This window comes from Rana temporaria, chromosome 2, assembly GCF_905171775.1.
Source record: "Rana temporaria chromosome 2, aRanTem1.1, whole genome shotgun sequence".
In the NCBI taxonomy this organism is placed as follows: domain Eukaryota; kingdom Metazoa; phylum Chordata; class Amphibia; order Anura; family Ranidae; genus Rana; species Rana temporaria.
Window position 1 is genome coordinate 392604531 of NC_053490.1, and position 20002 is coordinate 392624532.

The window sequence follows — 20002 nt, forward strand, 5'->3', positions numbered from 1 at the left end:
AAATAATGTAATGGTGGTTTGGGAATATAGTATGGATAATTCTAATTGAATATATTAGAACCTGTAGCATCCTGTACAGTTACACTGTCGATAGTAAGGCGTGTGTGTGTGTGTGTGTGTGTGTGTGTGTGTGTGTATATATATATATATATATATATATATATATATATATATATATATATATATATATATAATTATTCTGTAGGTATCTTGTTTTGTGAGCCTGCAGTCACTTACTGACATGTAAAGTTTATTAAAACAATGAAGTCACGTGTTTTATTTAATCTTTGTGCATGGATCCAATTAATCCATGAGTGTATCAGTTGTCCATAAACATATGCAATTTAATGATATTACAGCAGAGTTTGAAATCTGATGATGGTAACTATATCTTGCTTCTGAGACAATTGAAAATGGCCCTGTCTCCCGTGGCAAAACAGTGTTTCAGAGTAAAAATGTTGGGAATGTTCAATATGCATCCCATTAAAAATTGTGGCCACATGGTCCAGGCCTCTTCTTTATCCTTATATGAATTTGTACTTATTTAGGCTAAAAAGATTATGTACCAAAAGAATGCGCCACTGAGATAATTCAAAACTAAATACTAGGGCTGCAACTAAGGATTATTTTCATAATCGTTTAGTTGGCCGATTTTATTGTTTCGATTAATCGGATAATGGCCTTAAAAAAAATAAAAATATATAAAGGGCTAATTTTAGTTTTTCTTAACCCCATTATGTTACTGGCTGATTAATAGATTATGAAAATTGTAATCGATTAGTTGTCGATTAATCGATTTGTTGTTTCGGCCCTACAAATACCTAACTCCAGCCCAAACATTTTGATAACAAGAACCTCCAACAGATTTTTATTGCTGTCTCGAACTCCTATGTGGTAGCTGTAAAGTTTACAATGTACTCCCTTGTGTGTGTGTGTGTGTGTGTGTGTGTGTGTGTGTGTGTAATATAAATATATATATAAAATGTGTGTATGTGTATGGCTCACACATATACACAAGGCTGGTACAATAATGTGAATATAAGCTGCTCTGTGCCAATTGGGGCACAGAGCACTGTCAGAGCCCTGATTGGACAAAGTGATGATTATTATTATTATTATTATTATTATTATTATTATTATACAGAATTTTATATAGCGCCAACAGTTTGCGCAGCGCTTTGCAACGTTAGGGCAGACAGTTCAATTGCAATACAATACAGGATTATTTAGAGGGCCCTGCTCATTAAAACTTACTATGTAGGAATGCTGAATTTGTCCAATCACGGCTCAGTCCTCCATAGTCCCACCCCACACTATAAAAGGTTCCTTCCCACAGGAAGCTTTTGCAGTGTGAGGAAAAGATAATCCGCACTCCGGTCGTTGCTCTTAAACAATTGACATATTTATTGACAAGCCATAGTAGACAAATGCAAAAAAGGAACGGTTGATGCGTTTCAGCCTATAAGACCTTAGTCATAACCACCCCACATTAGACATGAAACCTATGAAATAAATAGTAGCTCTAAGGATCACTGACTCCACCCATTATTTGTCTAAATTGACTGCAGACAATTATCCAAGGAAGGAAATCGGCTGCAATGCATATTGTGTGATCCATGTGTATGCCACTATTGTTCACACACCTTGTAGTGATAATATGTACATGTGTACACACAGTCGTGCATGCATCCATACACATATGCATGATTAAAACACACCATGAAATACAAGCAACATTAAATATAAAAGATAAAAATGATAATCCAGGTATGTGAATGTGCTTTTGCAGTGTGTTGGAGTGAAGACAGACAGAGCAGGGCTCAGTTTGCTGCTAGCGAGTTAGTGTGTTCACTTTTTGTGACTGAGTGTGTAGTGTGAGTATAGTGAAGTGTTTAACACAGCATTACATAACATTTTAATGCTGTATACAGTAGAGCTGCACAATTCTGGCCAAAATGAGAATCACAATTTTTTTTTTTTTTGCTTGGAATAAAGATCAATTCTTGTGGTGTAACATTTCACATTATACAAAAAAATTAGCAAACTTTACTGTTTAGTTTTTTATTAATTAATTGAAGTGTGGTTTTTCCAAAACAATTGCATTTGAAAGACCGCTGTGCAAATACAGTGTGACATAATGTATTGCAACAACGGCCATTTTATTCTCTAGGTATTTTAACTTGTAAGCAACAAATGTCAGAAAAAGATTTATTCTTTAAGTGGTTAAAACTTTCCTAATTTACAGAACTAAGTTCATTCCTTTGAGCTAAAAGAACTAAGTGTTGCAATTTTTCTGTTTATCTGTGTCCTAAGCGATGTTGTCATAAACTTGGCAGGTTGCCTGGTTTTGTTTTTGTTTTTTTAGACAGCTGTCAGCAGAGGAATCAGGAGCTGTGAGCAGAGAACTCTGCATGGAATTTAAAGTGCACCAAACGCCACTTTTCATCCAATAAAGTGCATTCAATTACACATTTAGCAGTTTCTATTACATTTGTGTAATAAGCCCCCCCCCCCCACTTCATGTCTGGGAGGCCAACAAGGAGAGTCAGACGTTCCCATGCCCCTTTGAGGGGGCTAGCAGCATCTGTGTCCACAGGCAAAGGTGGACGTGGTCCGATACTCAGGCAGGGAACATTTGTCTCTGTTTAGTGATGTTGCCCATACTATCCAGCCACACCATGTAGATGAGGTGGTGTACTGGCTTACTAAATCATCCTCGTCCTCTGTGACCCAAGCTTACACTAGTGTGCAGTCAACCACGGATGCCAGAGCAGCTTATTCTGCCTACTTGTCCATAGCTACTTCTGCCATAGCCTCAGCATTCAGTTGGCTGAATTATTTAAACACAGCGTCGGCCACTTGCTTTTTGAGGATGCACAGACATTACTTGATTCTTATGTTGGTTCTGAGGTAGAGGAAGGGAGTAACATAAGCCTGCAGAGAGGCAAGAACACTAATAAACAACACATTGCCAGTCATGTCCTCCCAGCTGCAGCTTATTGACAAGTTGGCTCCAGTGATGATGAGGGGAATGATGATGAGGTTACTGACGCAACTTGGGTCCCCGATAGAGCATAGGAGTAAAGTGAGGGGGATAACAACCCAAAAAGTGCAGCCATCATGGAAGAGTACATCACATTGTGGAGCTGTTATCTCCTAGCCCACTTCCCACACCTCAGGTTGGTGGTGCTTTTTAAGCACATGTGCAGTCAATAGCACGGTTGCAATTTTCAATATGTGCCACAAGTAGATCAGGCACGGCAAAAACACCAGCCATTTGGGTACCACACGCTTGACAAGGCATTTAACCTCCCAGCACTCAGTCCATTGGCAGGAACACCTGAAATCCACCCACAAGGGACACAATTCTTCTCCTCACTGCTCAACCTTTGTCTACCCCTGCTCATGACCTCTCATAACCTTTCAGCAGCCTCCACTGAGAGGGATGATGGTATAGCAAAGGGTGTCACAGGTCCTTGCAACACTTCTGCCAGCAACACACCACCAGCTGTAGAGTATAGCAGGCAAATTTCTCTGCCCCAGCTGCTGCACCAACAAAAAAAAAAAAAATGCACTCCCTACCATCCTCATGCCCAGCGTCTAAATTCTAACTTTTTTTCTTTATAAATGTTAGTTTTGCTGCAGCAGGTTCTATACACGGTACAGATGCGCCTCTCTAACGGCAATCTAAGGGGACCCCCCCATGCACTATATTTAACCACTTGACAACCGAGGACGTCACATGACGTCCTCGAATATTTACGGTGATATCTGAATGATGCCTGCAGCTACAGGCATCATTCAGATATTAACGTCTTCAGCCGGCGCCTCTGTGCACGATAAGAAAGATCAAAGCGGCAGTTCCATTGCTTGATCGTTCTTATAGACAGTGGGAGGGGATGTCCTGCCACCATCCGGTGCCTCTCCGGGCTCTCCCGTGCCATTGGGGGCCCGGAGAACGAATCGGCCGGCACTGGCTGGAAAGCATAGAGATGACTGGTGACCAGATGGTCACCACGTAGGGCCGAAACAACTAATCGATTAAAAAATTTATCGATTACAATTTTCATAATCGATTAATCGACCAGTAAAATAATGGAGTTAAAACTACTAAAATTAGCCCTTTATAGTACAAAAAAGCAAATCGCTACTGAATTTTTTTTAATTTCACTGTTCCACAGTAAAAAAATTAACCCCTTACAGTAGTGATTATTTGCTAATTTTGTATTTATTTATTTATTTTTTTAACCCCATTATGTTACTAAACATCTCAGGCCTGGGTTCACACCTCTGTTTTTTGGTGCTTTTTGCAGAAACACACTACAGTTCATTTACATGTTTTCCTATGGGACACCTTCACATCCATGATTTTTTTTTCGGCTGCTGCGTATTTGGAAAGGGCAAGGACTTTTTAACGCAAAACGGTGCCATTTTTTTTTTTTTTTTTTGGCTCAATATACTTCAATGGAGAAGCTGCAGAAAAGCATGTAATGTGTTTTTGTGGCAATTTGTGTTTTGTAATCTGCCCAACAACAAATTGGCCCACTAAAAATGTAAAAATGCAAATTTCTTTTTTTTTTTAAGGCTATTATCCGAATAATCGATTAATCGAAACAATAATCGGCCAACTAATCGATTATGAAAATAATCGTTAGTTGCAGCCCTAGTCACCAGTCATCTCTATGACAGTCGGAGGCCCGGGCACGACGTTATGACATTACGCCTGAGTACCCGGAAGTAAATAAAGCTGCAATCGTGTCTGTCGGCATGATATCAGTGAATTTTTTTTCACGATCTCATGCTTGTAAGCCTGGATGTCTTATTGACCCCACATCTCTCCATAAAGAGGACCTGTCACAGTGATTCATATTACAAGGGATGTTTACATTCCTTGTAATAGGAATAAAAGTGATCAAATTTTTATTTTATTTTTTAAAGTGTAAAAATAAAAAAATGAAGTAAAATGAGAATTTATTTTTTTAAAACGCCCATGTCTCGCGCTTAGAAGCGAACATGCATGCAAGTCCCGCCCACATATGTAAACGCCGTTCAAACCCCACATGTGAGGTATCGTCGTGTGCGTTAGAGCGTGTGCAACAATTCTAGCACTAGACCTCCTCTATAACTCAAATAGTAACCTGTAAAAAAAATTAAAGCATCGCCTATGGAGAGCTTTATCCAAAAGGGAAAGCTCGGCTTGTTCGCACCCTCCCCTCCACTGCCACGTTTGGCACTTTGGGGAGAAAGGAGGAGCGGGTACCTGTTTTTGACAGGTTCCCACTGCCGAGTAAGATCGCCATGGCGAACTCTGAGCATTTCCGGACTCTCCTCCCCCCCCCCCCCTTGCTACCTTCTGGGACACACACAGGTTGGGTTTAATCAATTTTTTAAATATAAGGAAAGGATATGGAGTTAAAAAAAAACAGACTTATACAGTGCATACATTTTTATTTATTTGTTCTAATTTGTGCTTCCTTTAAGTGATCAGCAGTGAAAACAGTTTTTGGTCTTTTTTTTTTTTAATCTGTCTAACTTTGTAGCATTATTCTTACAATGGATATAAAAAGCATACACATCCCTGTTAAAATGTCGGGTTTCTGTGACTTAAAAAAAATTCAGGAATCATTTCAGAACTTTTCCCACCTTTTAATGTGACCTGTAAACTGTACAACTTCATTGAAAAACAAGCTGAAATCTGCTTTAAGTTAAAAAAAAATATATATATATATATATATAACGTGGTTGCATAAGTGCGCACACCCTCTTATAACTGGGGATGTAGCTGTGTTCAGAATTAAGCAATTCCATTCAAACTCATGTTAAATTGGAGTCGGAACACACCTGCCAGCATTTAAAGTGCCTCTGATTAACCCCAAATAAAGTTCAACTGTTCTAGTAGGTCTTTCCTGACATTTTGTAATGTCGCATTCTACAGCAAAAGCCATGATCTGGAGATGGCTTCCAAAGCTTTAGAGGGATCTCATTGTTAAAAGGTATCAGTCAGGAGAAGAGTACAAAGGAATTTCAAACGCATTAGATATACCAACACAGTGAAGACAGTCAAGTGGAGAAAATATGGCACAACAGTGACATTACCAAGAACTGGACGTCCCTTGAAAATTGGTAAAAAGTCAAGAAGGAAACTGGTCAGGGAGGCTGCCAAGAGGCCTACGGCAACATTAAAGGAGCTGCAGGAATATCTGGCAAGTACTGGCTGTGTGGCACATGTGACAACAATCTCCCGTATTCTTCATATGTATGGGGTAGAGTGGCAAGACAGAAGCCTTTTCTTACGAAGAAAAACATCCACGCACGGCTACATTTCGCAAAAACACCTCTGAAGTCTCCTAAAAGCATGTGGGAAATGTGTTATGGTCTGATGAAACCAAGGTTGAACTTTTTGCCTAGAATTCCAAAAGATATGTTTTGGCGAAAAAACAACACTGCAAATCACCGAAAGAACACTGAACCCACAGTGAAGCATGGTGGTGGCAGCACCATGCTTTGGGGCTGTTTTTTTTTCAGCTGGGACAGGGGCCTTAGTCAAGGTAGAGGGAATTATGAACAGTTCGAAATACCAGTCAATATTGGCACAAAACCTTCAGGCTTCTGCTAGAAAGCTGAACATGTAAGGAACATCATCTTTCAACAGGACAACGGCCCAAAGCATACATCCACATTGGCAAGTAAGGATGAGCTCAATTTCTCACTACCTGTGATTAGTGCTGCGGCGTATCGGCTACCTGGCAGGCACAGGCCTGTGGAGTTACGAACACACCTGAGCTCATCCTTATTCCCAAAGGAATGGCTTCACCAGAAGAAGATTAAAGTTTTGGAATGGCCCAGCCAGAGCCCAGACCCGAATCCGATTAAAAATCTGTGGGGAGATCTAAAGAGTCCTGTAATAAAATTAAAAGGTGCTTCAACAAAGTATTAGTATAACCACTTCAGCCCCAGAAGGTTTGGCTGCCCAATGACCGGGCCATTTTTTGCGATATGGCACTGCGTCGCTTTAACTGACAATTGCGTGGTCATGCGACGTTGTATCCAAATAAAATTTACGTCCCTTTTTCCCAGAATCGCAGGAATAAAAAAAGAGAATCACCATTCTTTTGCTTAGAATACAGATCACGATTCTCTAAAAATCTCAGTCCTCCCTTTGTCACCATGCACTACCCACAGTCAGATCTACATTTTAAAAAGGTTAATTTAAAAAAGAAAAATCTATATCAAAGTTAAACTGAACAAGAAAAAAAATGTGTGTGGGTTTTCGGGTCACAATTGCGTCAAATTGTGACCTGGCGCCCGCCGGTAGTAATTGAGGACAAGGCCTCAATTACTGGCCGGCGCGGGCCCGCCACGATCACACGGAGGCACAATATCCTGTGTCTCTGTGCGCCCCCGCCGCGCGATGGCAAATAAGGCCGCGGCTTTGCAGCCTTGTGAAGGCCCAAGCTTCCTTCTGTGACCTGGCGCCATCTGGTGGTGGCCGTTGGCATTACAAGTAAAACAGCAGTTCTTAAAGTGTTTTTTCACTGCCATCTCCTTCCCTCGAATTAGAACCCCCAAACATTATATATATTTTTTATTCTAACACCCTAGAGAATAAAATAGCAATCGTTGCAATACTTTCTGTCACACCGTATTTGCGCAGCGGTCTTACAAGCGCACTTTTTTGGGGAAAAAATGCTTTTTTTAATTAAAAAATAAGACAACCGTAAAGTTATCCCATTTTTTTTTTTATATTGTGAAAGATAATGTTACGCCGAGTAAATTGATACCCAACATGTCACGCTTCAAAATTGTATCCGCTCATGGAATGTCGACAAACTTTCACCCTTTAAAATCTCCATAGGCGACATTTAAAAAATTCTACAGGTTGCATGTTTTGAGTTAGAGGAGGTCTAGGGCTAGAATTATTGCTCTCCCTCTAACGATCGCGGCAATACCTCACATGTGTGGTGTGAATACCGTTTACATATGCGGGCGCTACTCAGGTATATGTTCGCTTCTGCACGCGAGCGGGGGCGTTTTCTGGCTCCTAACTTTTTTAGCTGGCTCCTAGATTCCAAGCAAATTTGTCAAACCCTGATATATATATATATATATATATATATTAAATATGTACATGCATCCATACATTTTTTTTTTTTCCTTGTTGAGTTTAACTTTGATATAGATTTGATTAAAAAAAAAAAAAAAAAAAAGGGTTTTATTGCTCACAAAACATACAAAGTACACTGTATTCAGACATATTATATATATATATATATATATTATAAGAACCTTTTTAAAATGTAGACCTGACTGTGGGTGGTGTGCAGCATGGCGATATAGGGAGGACTGAGATTACCGCCTCCTATGTCATGGGCTCTCTTTCTGGGTATCGATCAAAAGCAAGCAGGAAGTACAGTAATATATTCATAATATATATGATGTGCTCACATTTGTGTTGGTAAAACGGTGCAGTGCACACTCACTGCAGTGTTTCTCGGCCGAGAGAACATGGTACCGCCCACACCCAGGCATCCATCCAGCGGCACATCACGGTCTCTGCTAACTGACGTCGGTGCTGATATCGGCGCCATTTGCATTCCACGCTGGTTCCAATGACTTCTTCTTAGTCCAGTCTACATCACGGGGGAGACCCGAAAAATCGAGGCAGTCCAGCCCGGAGATCGTGCGGGGTGTGAATCGAGATCGCGATTTAAAATACGATGAATCGTGCAGCTCTAGTAAATATCTCAATAAAAAAAAAAAAGTTTCCTCAGTTTAGGCCGATATGCATTCTTCTACATTATTTTTGGTAAAAAAAAAAAAAATCACAATAAGCGTATATTGATTAGACAGTGTTCAGTGCTATAAATATGCACTGATTACTATGTAAATGTCACTGGCAAGGGGTCAACTGTGTTCCCTATTTTGTGTTTTAACTGTGGGGGGATGGGCACTGACTTTAAGAGATGAGATCACCCAGGAGAGCCACCAGAGGGCGTGCGCGCCCCCTGCACGTCAGGAAACCCGATCGCAACTGCCGGCCACGCGCATTTGATTTCCTGCTGTGCAGGGGGCGCGCGCACCCTCTGGTGGCTCTCCTGGGCGAAGCCGTGTATATTTAGAGCTTTTCGCCCAGTATAGCTATTTTGCCACAGTATATCTGCGTGAGCCGGTTAAAGATGTGCACACTTATGCAGCCATATTTTATTTTTTTATTTTTACTTCCCTTCACCTAAAAGGTTTTGTTTGTTGTTCAACTGATTTGTACAGTTTATAGGTCACATTAAAGGTGGAAAAGGTTCTGAAATGATTTATCTTTGTCTCCTTTTTTTTTTTTTTTACATCACAGAAACCTGACCTTTTAACAGGGGTGTGTAGACTTTTTATATCCACTGTATGTGTGTATTTTTTTTTCTTTTAAATTCAAAGGTAATTGCTTCCAGTAATGAATGGGTGAGCTTTTTAAAAATCTGTGTTCTTTATAATTTAGGGACAACTTTTCCACAGCTTTGTGTGGCTTAACTGATAAGGCTTCTCAGATTTCTTTAATCCAGAAACTGTACTTAAGGCAACAACGGCCCCATCTCACAATAGTCGCGCATTTTCTGATGTGAAGATTTTAGCGTCCAACTGCAGTGCTCTTGAGTACATGAATTATGATTTTATTTTTGAGTTACATTTTACATTAGGTTTAACATGTTGCCTAATAAATTAAGCATTTCTACCATTTTTAAACAGATTTTTGATTTTTGCAGGTAAAAAAAGCCAAAATGGAGGATTCCAATGAAGAAAGTGTGAGGTCAGTAAGTCTGGGGGCGGGGTGTTTTTTCTATTGTTTATCTATCTATCTATCTATCTATCTATGTGTATGTGTGTGTGTGTGTATATGTGTGTGTGTGTGTGTGTGTGTGTGTGTATGTATGTATGTATGTATGTATGTATATATATGTGTGTGTGTGTGTGTGTGTGTGTATGTATGTGTGTATATATATATATATATATATATATATATATATATATATATATATATATATATATATATATATATATATATATATATATATATATATATATATATATATATATATTGTGTGTGTGTGTGTGTGTATGTGTATATATATATATATATATAATATAAATTAGTGTGTGTGTATAAAACGTTTTATTTATTTTTTCCTGTAGGTAGTTTTTGTCAATCATATACAGTTGTGGATTTTTTTTGTTGATCAAATATTTTGGTCAAATCTTTATTCCATACAACAATAATTATGACAGTATGGGTTTATGAAAAGTGTAGTTGTATAACAATTGTATTTAATTTAACAGCTAGCGTTTACTGTTAAATTGACCATACATATGTATCTTTTGTAACTTGTGTATTAATAATATACCGTAACTAATGTTTGGTCATTTAAAATGGGTTTTCACTATTCTGTGGACCTTATGGGCAGTGAGGAAGGATTCAGATTTTACTTAGTCAAGGTATAGATCTTAGATTGTGGGACACTATGAACTTAGCTGAAAAATACAGTTAAAACATGGACACAGTAGCTTTTATGCCATAGAGCATGGGTCTTCAAACTATGGCCCTCCAGTTGTTCAGGAACTAAAATTCCCATCATGCCTAGTTATGTCAGAGCTTTACAATGCCTCATGGGATGTGTAGTTCCGCAACAGCTGGAGGGCCGTAGTTTGAGGATCCCTGCCATAGAGGGTCAGATTGCCACAGTAGCATTTTTTATATTATTAAGCAGTTTGATTATATGTACTAGTATTTCTGAATGCCAGAATACAACTCAAATCCTTCTGAATAGGTCTACAAGTAAGTAGTCCTTTAATTTTTATGTTATCCTTTTCAGCAAAGTGAGTAATGGTGAACCTCCAAGTCAAAAAGGAGAACTGTCTTCTAATCGCACCATTCCTAGTGGAAGTAAGTACCGTATTTTCATTAACACTCACTTTTACTTGTATGCTGCAACTGTAACATCTGTAATCCATAACATGTGTATTTTGAAAATACATTTTTTTTTTTTATTTAGAGAGAAACGTGCTATTATTTCTTAATCGCACCTCAAATGCGAGTAGTAGTTGTAAGTTTTTCACACTTGACAAAACGCAAAAAAATGTGCAATGCAAAACGTGCTTGGCTTATGTGCAAAATTTTGGTACAGGGCCTTTTCACACAACAAAAACACACTCCAGATGTGTTTCTACATGCATGTTTTTATTGCATTTTTAATGCATTCCGGTGTATTTCTGGATGCATTCCAGATGCTTTTTTCCTTCTTTTTTTTCATTGTACTGGGGTTGTTCTGTTGCATTTTGATGCATTTTACCACATTCCAATACAGTCTAATGTAGGAAACATGCAGCATGTTCTACTTTTTTTACTGGAATGCCCTGGAACTGACCACACTGGTGTGGACTATGCCATTGGAAACCATATAATCTACTTTTCATGTGTTTATGATGCAGAAGAAAATACACTGACTGCATGTGGTGTGAACTGGCCCACAGTGCATTTTTGGAGTGGAGGGAGGCCCATTCACATGAACAGTGCAACTCCGAAAATGCATTAAAAAAATAAATAAAAAAACTACACAGTAGCGTTGCTCAAGTGTGAATGGGGCCTTAAAGGAGCAAACCTAGCAAGGCCATACATAGCGCAGATTTCACAGGTCATCCGTAGGCAACGCAGATTTCACAGGCCAAGCAGTACGCATTTCACGGTTCAGACTAAACTTTGTCAACCATGCACATTCATGATTTTAAGGGTATCATATACAGTATTGTGCAAAAAAGAAAAATGTATAGGATTTTTAAGGCACCACAAGAAAATTGTAAATAAAATAATTTTTTTATTGTACAAAGATTAAAAAAGGAACCACAGGGTTCCAATACAAACACACGCAATCAAGTAGGTAACATAGAAAAACTCATAAGTCCACTGATCCTAAAATAATAAAATGACACAAATTGATTCTGTACACTTCTGTGTGGTGACTGTGTGTGTCCCTTGAGCTAATTTCTGCCCACTCTGGTGCTCAGCGTGGGGTGGAGGCAATCTTGAATGGTTAAAATTGTCTATATAGATTACCCAATTTATTTACCCCACGGAAGAAGACGATTGATGTTGAAACGCAATAGGGTAGCATTTACCAAATCTGGAACTCTGTGGTTCCTATCAGTGGACTGATGGGTTTTTCTATGTTAACTATTTGATATTTTTGATTTTATAATGTGTGTTTTGTATTGGAACCCTGTGGTTCTTTTTTTAATCTGTGTACAATAAAATAGGTGTATTTTATTTTGCTTACAATTTTCTGTAGTGCCTTTTTTTTTAAAGGCTCATCTATTTTTCTCTTTTTTGTATGATACTGCACAATTTGCATGTCAGCAGTGCACAGTGCCTGATCAGACTGTGGCTGCTAACATATATAACCCAGTGTAGATCCTGATATGTTCCCTATGCCCAGCTGCCAGTACAATTTTGCCCTTACCTTAAGTAGCCCATGTAGCAGCTTACTTGCCTGCTCTGGTGCTCTTTTCCCCCCCCTGTAATGCATCCTCACATCTATCATGAGAGCCTGTATGGGACCTAGAAAATAGGCTGGATGGCTGTCAGGGGAGGAGCTGGTGCACATGTGTAGCTACGCAGCTCAGGCAGCTGCTTCTGTGTGAAGTTCTGACAGCGGTTGGCACTGCGGGGACGCAATCTACTCGTCACCCGCTCGCAATCGACTAGTAGCCGATCCCGCAGTGTAGAGGACTGGAGGAGGGGTCAAGCAGAGAAATTGTTTTGAAGGCTGAAGATCCACTTTAAAGGGAATGTGTAGTGGCTTTCTACATATTTTTCTTTTGCCTATTATTAAAGTCACGTTTTTTAATCCCATTCATAAGGTACAGGACATCGGCTGGATGGTTATAGGCTGCAATTTTCAAGAGATTGGAGACTGGCAAAGCTTTTGGACATGTCCCCCTTGGACGTGCCCCTGTAACCCTAACCAACTGTGAGACCTGTAGGTGATGGATCTCTTCTTTCTTATGGAGAAGTTTTTTTTGTGCTGAACTAGTTCTTATTTACTTAAAATTTTCCAATCAACCTATTCACTTACTTATATTACAACAATAAAAACAGTATAACCCTAAAAAACATACTAAAACCCCACACTGTGGGGACGGCCTGTAATATTGTTTCTAGCACTGGATCTTAATTGGGTGCTCACCTCTATACTTCACTTGTTGAACATTTATACTTTTAAGCTTGGCAGTAAAACTTCCAGCACTGATGCCGCGTACACACGATCGGTTCGTCTGATGAAAACGGTCTGATGGACCGTTTTCATCAGACTAACCGATCGTGTGTGGGCCCCATCGTTTTTTTTTATCCATCGGTGAAAAAAATAGGAAATTGTTTTAAAATGATCTGATGGTTAAAAAAAACGATCGTCTGTGGGCACGTCCATGGGTTAAAAATCCACGCATGCTCAGAATCAAGTCGACGCATGCTTGGAAGCATTGAACTTCATTTTTCTTAGCACGTCGTGTTTTACGTCACCGCGTTCTGACAGGATCGTTTTTTTAACTGATGGTGTGTAGGCAAGACTGATGAAAGTCAGCTTCATCGGATATCTGATGAAAAAATCCATCAGACCGTTTTCATCGGATGAACCGATCATGTGTACAGAGCATAAGTGTTTACAACATAACTCAGTCTCATATAGATACCATTTGGCCATGTAGCAACATTATGATGTGAATTAGGAGAGTAAAGAAGGTTGTCTCAGGTGCATGACCAAGATTTACATCACAGGTCACACTTTTTACCACCATCTGCCCAGAGACCTTATCCTGTACTTGGCACTTCCTCTGGCACTTCCTCTTGGCACTTTTTACCATGAGAACTTCACTACAGGACAATTGACACCTGGGTTGCTGTGTATTCTTCTGTGGACACGCCTTCCCCATTTCCATAGTCCATATTCCCTTGTGTTCACATGGGGATACCCTTACTGATGGCAATGGTGGAAGCTAGGCACAAGGCAATCCCAGTAAAAGCGCAGGCTAACATTTACTTTGCCATTTGTCTGCAAAGCACTCAAACCACTCCAAGTACATAGCTTCTCTTGCACCAGAGCAGGACCCATTTTAACATTGGTCTGTGCATCCAATACTAGCTGTATCTCAGGAAGCCTATGGAACCAGGGCAGATCTTTCTGCAAATGTCAGAATTTCCAGACAACTAAAGGGCTTAATTCAGCCACTGTTCAGAGCCTAAAAGCTCCAGGCTTTTTTTTTTTTTATAAATTCTTTATTTTATACAGCAATAACAATATACATACGTACATTGGCACTTCCACTTTACATTACACCTAAAATATTTTCATTAACATTGCCAATTACTACCACATATTCACACAGTTGTATTATCTTAACAAACCTAGACTCCTCATTTACTTGTATTTCCTCATAGTTCTAATACAACTCTGTAATGTTTCCTACTCTTTATTGTAATTACATTTTTCTTAGCCAGGAAGTTATTAAAAAGAAACAGAAAAAAAAATGAAAGGAGAGAAAAAAAAAAAAAACATTAATATTGTACGAGTATTTTCATAAGGATCTTTTTCAAATAACAGTTTTTATTAAATTACTCATAGGTAATAACAAAACACAGGCACAGAAGGAGTCGGATAAAACCCATATACAGTTATAACAATGCGCACTGAGTGCACAACGGAAATGGAGGGGAATGGGCCAAAAGTATAAAACAGTGCGAAATGTAAACAGTCTCCCTCGGTATCGGTGCCATTAATACTAAACCTAGTAAACAGTATTCTAAAGTTGGTATCATATATATATAACTTGGCAGAGAGAGTCTGCCTTTCCAGAAAGGGATAGAGGAAAGGGAAAAGAGAGAGAAAGAAGAGAGAATAAGTAAAAAAGAGCGTTAGGTTACCGTGTTGACTCCTGCATTGGCTCCTCCCGTTGGCGCCACCTCTCCCAGACCTCATCATGGTCGTCCAGCCTATCTTGCATTCTAGCTGTCATCTTCTCCATTAGTTCCACATCCTTGACCCTGGAGTACAGAGCCTCCTGGGATGGGGGTGTGTTTTTTTCCAGTTCAAAGCAATCAGGCATCTGGCTGCAGTCAGAATATGTCTGAGCAATTTCTTATACGGTTTGGCCATGTTTGGCTGATCAAGGCCCAGCAGGAAAATTTTGGGTGACATGGGGAATTGTTGTGTACTTTGCCAATACGGAGCTATGAGGGGACATGACCAGTATATGTGGAAGAGAGAGCCTCTGTCCCGCTGGCAACGCCAGCAGTGGTCAGAAGTGGAGGGATATATTTTATGGAGTATGTCTGGGGTTTGGTACCAGAAGAAAATAATTTTGTATGCATTCTCTTTATATAGGGTGCACAGGGAGCATTTAGCAGCCTGCCAAGCCTCCATTGTGAGCTCCTCCCCCAGCTCTCTCTCCCACCGTAACATGTATGCATGTTTTGCTCGAGCTGGAACGTTGTATGCGTTCAAGATCTGGTATATATCCAAGATCAGCCCTCTACGGAAGAGCCCTCCCAGAACAACATGCTCAAATGGAGAAGGTGGGGAAAATTTGAGATGTGGGGCTATGGTTTGGGCAAAATGTCTGATCTGCAGATAACTATAGAACACCTGCTTTGGCAGGTCATATTTCGTTTGGAGCTCCGAGAAAGGCAGCAATCTACAAGACCGAGGGTCTACTAAATGGCCAAAATGAAACGGGTTCAGCGACGCTCACGGGCAGGACATCTGGTGGGTCAGACTGTCCGGTATTTTCGGGTTGCAAAGGAAGGAGTTCAGCAATGAGTGTTCTGACTTGAGCTCACTTTCCCGAGACAACTTGCGCCAAAGCTGGCGCCGCTGGGATACTGATCCCAGCAGTCTGCCCGAGTCCACCTCCGCATCCGCACCCCAAATGAGACTGTTTGGGTGTATAGGGGCTAACCAAATCTTTTCTACCTCCGTCCACTTATTATAGGATCTCTGGGGGAACCACAAGACCACTGCACGGAGCTGAGCTGCCTGATAATATTTAATCAGATTGGGGAACGCTAGTCCTCCATCTGTGCGCGCCACCATCATTACCGAGCAGGGTATCCTGTGTTTTTTGTAGTTCCAGACAAAGCGTAGTATGTCACTCTGGAGCCTGCTTAGATGAGCATATGAAATCGGGATGGGTAGCGTCTGAAATAGATAAAGGAGCTTGGGGAGGATTACCATTTTCACAGACGCGATCCGCCCTAAGAGGAAGATCTGGTGGGTCTTCCATTTTTGGAGGAGCTCCCTAATCGACCGATAGAGGGGAGGAAAGTTGGCTTGATACAGGGTGTTAAAGGAGGGGGTAATATGAACCCCTAGATATTTTAGGGAAGTGCGTTCCCACTTATAGGGAAAGCAAGACTGCAAGTGGTGGACCTCATCCCCTGGGATATTAATTGGAAGGGCCGTAGACTTTGAGGCGTTCGTGGGGAGGAAATGAATAAGCAAGGTAGAAATTTATCCACGTGCACCCTATGATTAACCCACACGTCCTTATCTAGATATCACCTCTTATTTTCCCAGTCCCGATTTTTTTTTTTACTTTATTAGGCTCCTACCCATCCGCTATATTCCATCTTATCTTAATCTTTTATTTAATCTTATACTCCTGTCACCCCTATAACACCTATGCCATAGTATTTCCCATATAGTAATGCGAGCGCATTATTACCACCAGCACTGGTGTAAGTCAGGGTTTGACAAATTTGCTTGGAATCTAGGAGCCAGCTAAAAAAGTTAGGAGCCAGAAAACGCACCCCGTCCCGACGAGCTTGCGGGCAGAAGCCAACACATACGTGAGCAGCGCCCGCATATGTAAACGGTGTTCAAACCACACATGTGAGGTATCGCCGCGATTGGTAGAGTGAGAGCAATAATTCTAGCTCCTCTGTAACTTAAAACATGCAACCTGTAGATTTTTTTTAAACGTCGCCTATGAAGATTTTAAAGGGTAAAAAAGTTTGTCGGCATTCCACAAGCGGACACAATTTTGCAGCGTGACATGTTCGGTATGAATTCACTCGGCGTAACATTATCTTTCATAATATTAAAAAAAATGGGGATAACTTTACTGTTGTCTTATTTTTTAATTTAAAAAAGTGTAATTTTTTCCCAAAAAAGTGCGCTTGTAAGACTGCTGCGCAAATACGGCGTAATAGAAAGTATTGCAACGATCGCTATTTTATTCTCTAGGGTGTTAGGATAAAAAATATATATAATGTTTGGGGGTTCTAATTAGAGGGAAGAAGATGGCAGTGAAAATAGTGTAAAATGACATTAGAATGGCTGTTTAACTTGTAATGCTTAACTTGTAATACCAACGGCCACCACCAGATGGCGCCAGCTCACATCTGGTGGTAATAACTTGTAATACCGATGGCTCCAGCTCAAAAAAAAAAAAAAAAAAAAAAATTTTTTTTTTTGCTCCCCTCACTTCCACCCTGCCTGCGGGCCATTTATAAATGGCCCGCGGGCCGGTACTTTGAGACCACTGCGCTAAACGATATGGTAACTCGGATACCATTGCATGCTCACTGCACCAGATCCATGTACCCTGGTCTTCGGTTCACACTTTCTCCAAGTTTTACCAGGTTGATGCCCAGGCCTCCATTGCTTGGTGTTGCCCCAGGGTCTATGAATATTAAGCCCATGTCCAGTACTATATGATTGGGATAAAATACCTTTTGATGTTTTATGTATTACCTTTGGGAGATGCAGACTAGAATACTGCAATCACGGAGCAGCAAATAATATCACCTGTGATGTATTTCAGTTATCTTGCAAACCTGGCCTGTTAGTGGGCCCTGAGGATAGGGATGATGACCACTGATCTAGGGGACAAAAGTCCCCTATGTGATGATTTTTTGGTTGTCTTTAATGAGACTTCAGGGTAGAGCTGTACGATTCTGGCTAAAATGAGAATCACGTTTTTGTTGTTTCTTGAAATAAAGATCACGATTCTCATGGTGTAACCTCTTCTTTCACATTGTACAAAAAAAATGGGCTAACTTTACTGTGTTTTTTTTTTTCATTATTTTTTTTTTTTATTTCAATTTTTTTTTATTAAAGTGTATTTAAAAAAAAAAACTGTTTGAAAAACCGCTGCACAAATATGGTGTGACACAAAATATTGCAGCAATTTATTCTTTAGGCTAGGGTCTCTGCTAAAAAAAAATATATATATCATGTTTGTGTGCTCCAAGTAATGATTTTTACTTGTAAGCAACAAATGTCAGAAAACGTTTGGTCTTTAAAAGGTTAAACTTCCCTCATCTACACGCAGGAGTTCTCTCCCTTGATAAAAGAACAAAAAGATACGTTGTTTCTACTTATTCCCGTGTTGTAATAAAACTTGGCAGGCTGTCTGGATTTTTTTTTTTCCAGCTGTGAGAACTCTCTGCACTTATTAGATCGTGACCTGCTGTTTTGAAGCTCGGGAAGGAAAAAATATTGCGGTTTTGATTATTAACTATTAATCTTGCAGCTCTACTTCAGGGGTCTGAAAAGCTTTTCCTCATGGTTTGGAAGCAATCTGGCAGCTGCGGAGGCGGCAGATTGCTTCCATCCGACAGCCAGAAGTTGGCTTCCAAGATATGCACACACTTCGTTAGCTGTGTGTAAACCCACCCCCTAAGCAGGTAGTTATGAAGTGAAACTTGCTAAATATTACTTTTGCATCTTATAAGTAAGTACAATTCCTCCACTGTCTTTACTAATTAACAGCATAGTTCATGATGGAGAAAAGCAGGCAAAGATCATGTCGGCTAATTATTTCTTTTTTTCTTGTTCCATACTCCTGGAATTGACATGGTGAGCTGGAGTGTTGGATCTAATATTCTAATTTGTGCAAATGTGTCTTCCTGTCCTGTAAATTAGTATCTAGATTGTGTAAGCTTACATGTAGTGTGGTTTTCTTTCTGCAGTCCTTCCCTGTGCTGACTATATGGCCCGAGCGCCTGGTGATTATACTTCCCAGTTATATCAAGCTAAGTAAGTCCGCTCTCCTACCACTATTCATGACTGTGTATTCTACTGTATTTGGAAAGTTTGATTGTTGCATTATAGAATGATATGGTGAATGATGAATATCCGATGTTTCACAATAAAGTCTATCTTTACAAAGGTCTTTTAGTAATTTTGAAAGGTATCGGAATTGTTCAATTATGCACACTGCTTAGAATGTTTTAGATTATAGAAATTAGGGCTGCAACTAACTAATGTTTTCATAATCGATTAGTTGGCCGATTATTGTTTCGATTAATTGGTTAATAACAAAAAAAAAGTAATTTTGCGGTGATTTGCATTTTTTATTTTTTTTTGGGCCAATTTGTTGTTGGGCAGATTAAAAAACACAAATTGCTGCAAAAACGCATTACATACTTTTCTGCAGCTTCTCCATTGAAGTATATTGAACCAAAAAAACAAATACGCAGCAGCTGAAAAAATCATGGATGTGAACATGTCCCATAGGAAAACATGTAAATGAACTGCAGTGTGTTTCTGCAAAAAGCACCAAAAAACACAGAGGTGACCCCGCCCTGAGATGTTTAGTAACATAATGGGGGTTAAAAAAACTAAAATTAGTACAAAAAGAGCAAATAATTGCTACTGTAAGAGGTTAATTTTTTACGGTTGGACAGTGAAAGTAATATTTACAGTAGCGATTTGCTCTTTTTGTACTATATAGGGCCAATTTTTTTTTTAACCCCATTATGTTACTGGCTGATTAATCGATTATGAAAATGGTAATCGATTAATTTCATAATCGATTAGTTGTCGATTAATCGATTAGTTGTTTCGGGCCTAATAGAAATATAGGGGGAATTAACAAAGAATGGAGCAGGCATAAAGCCCCTCTAAATTAAAAAAAAAAAAAAAGCAGATGCTGCTTTTGGTGAAAAAAGGGGCACAAGTCCATTTTA

General features: G+C 39.7%; 1 protein-coding gene across 1 annotated transcript in view; it reads left to right on the forward strand.

Moving 5' to 3' along the window:
• The window catches only part of EYA3 (EYA transcriptional coactivator and phosphatase 3), a 103799-nt gene that overhangs the window by 42292 nt on the left and 41505 nt on the right, over nt 1-20002 (forward strand). The window contains 3 exon segments of the mRNA XM_040338040.1: nt 9753-9796; nt 10857-10927; nt 19004-19070. Coding sequence (XP_040193974.1) covers nt 9753-9796; nt 10857-10927; nt 19004-19070 — 182 coding nt within the window.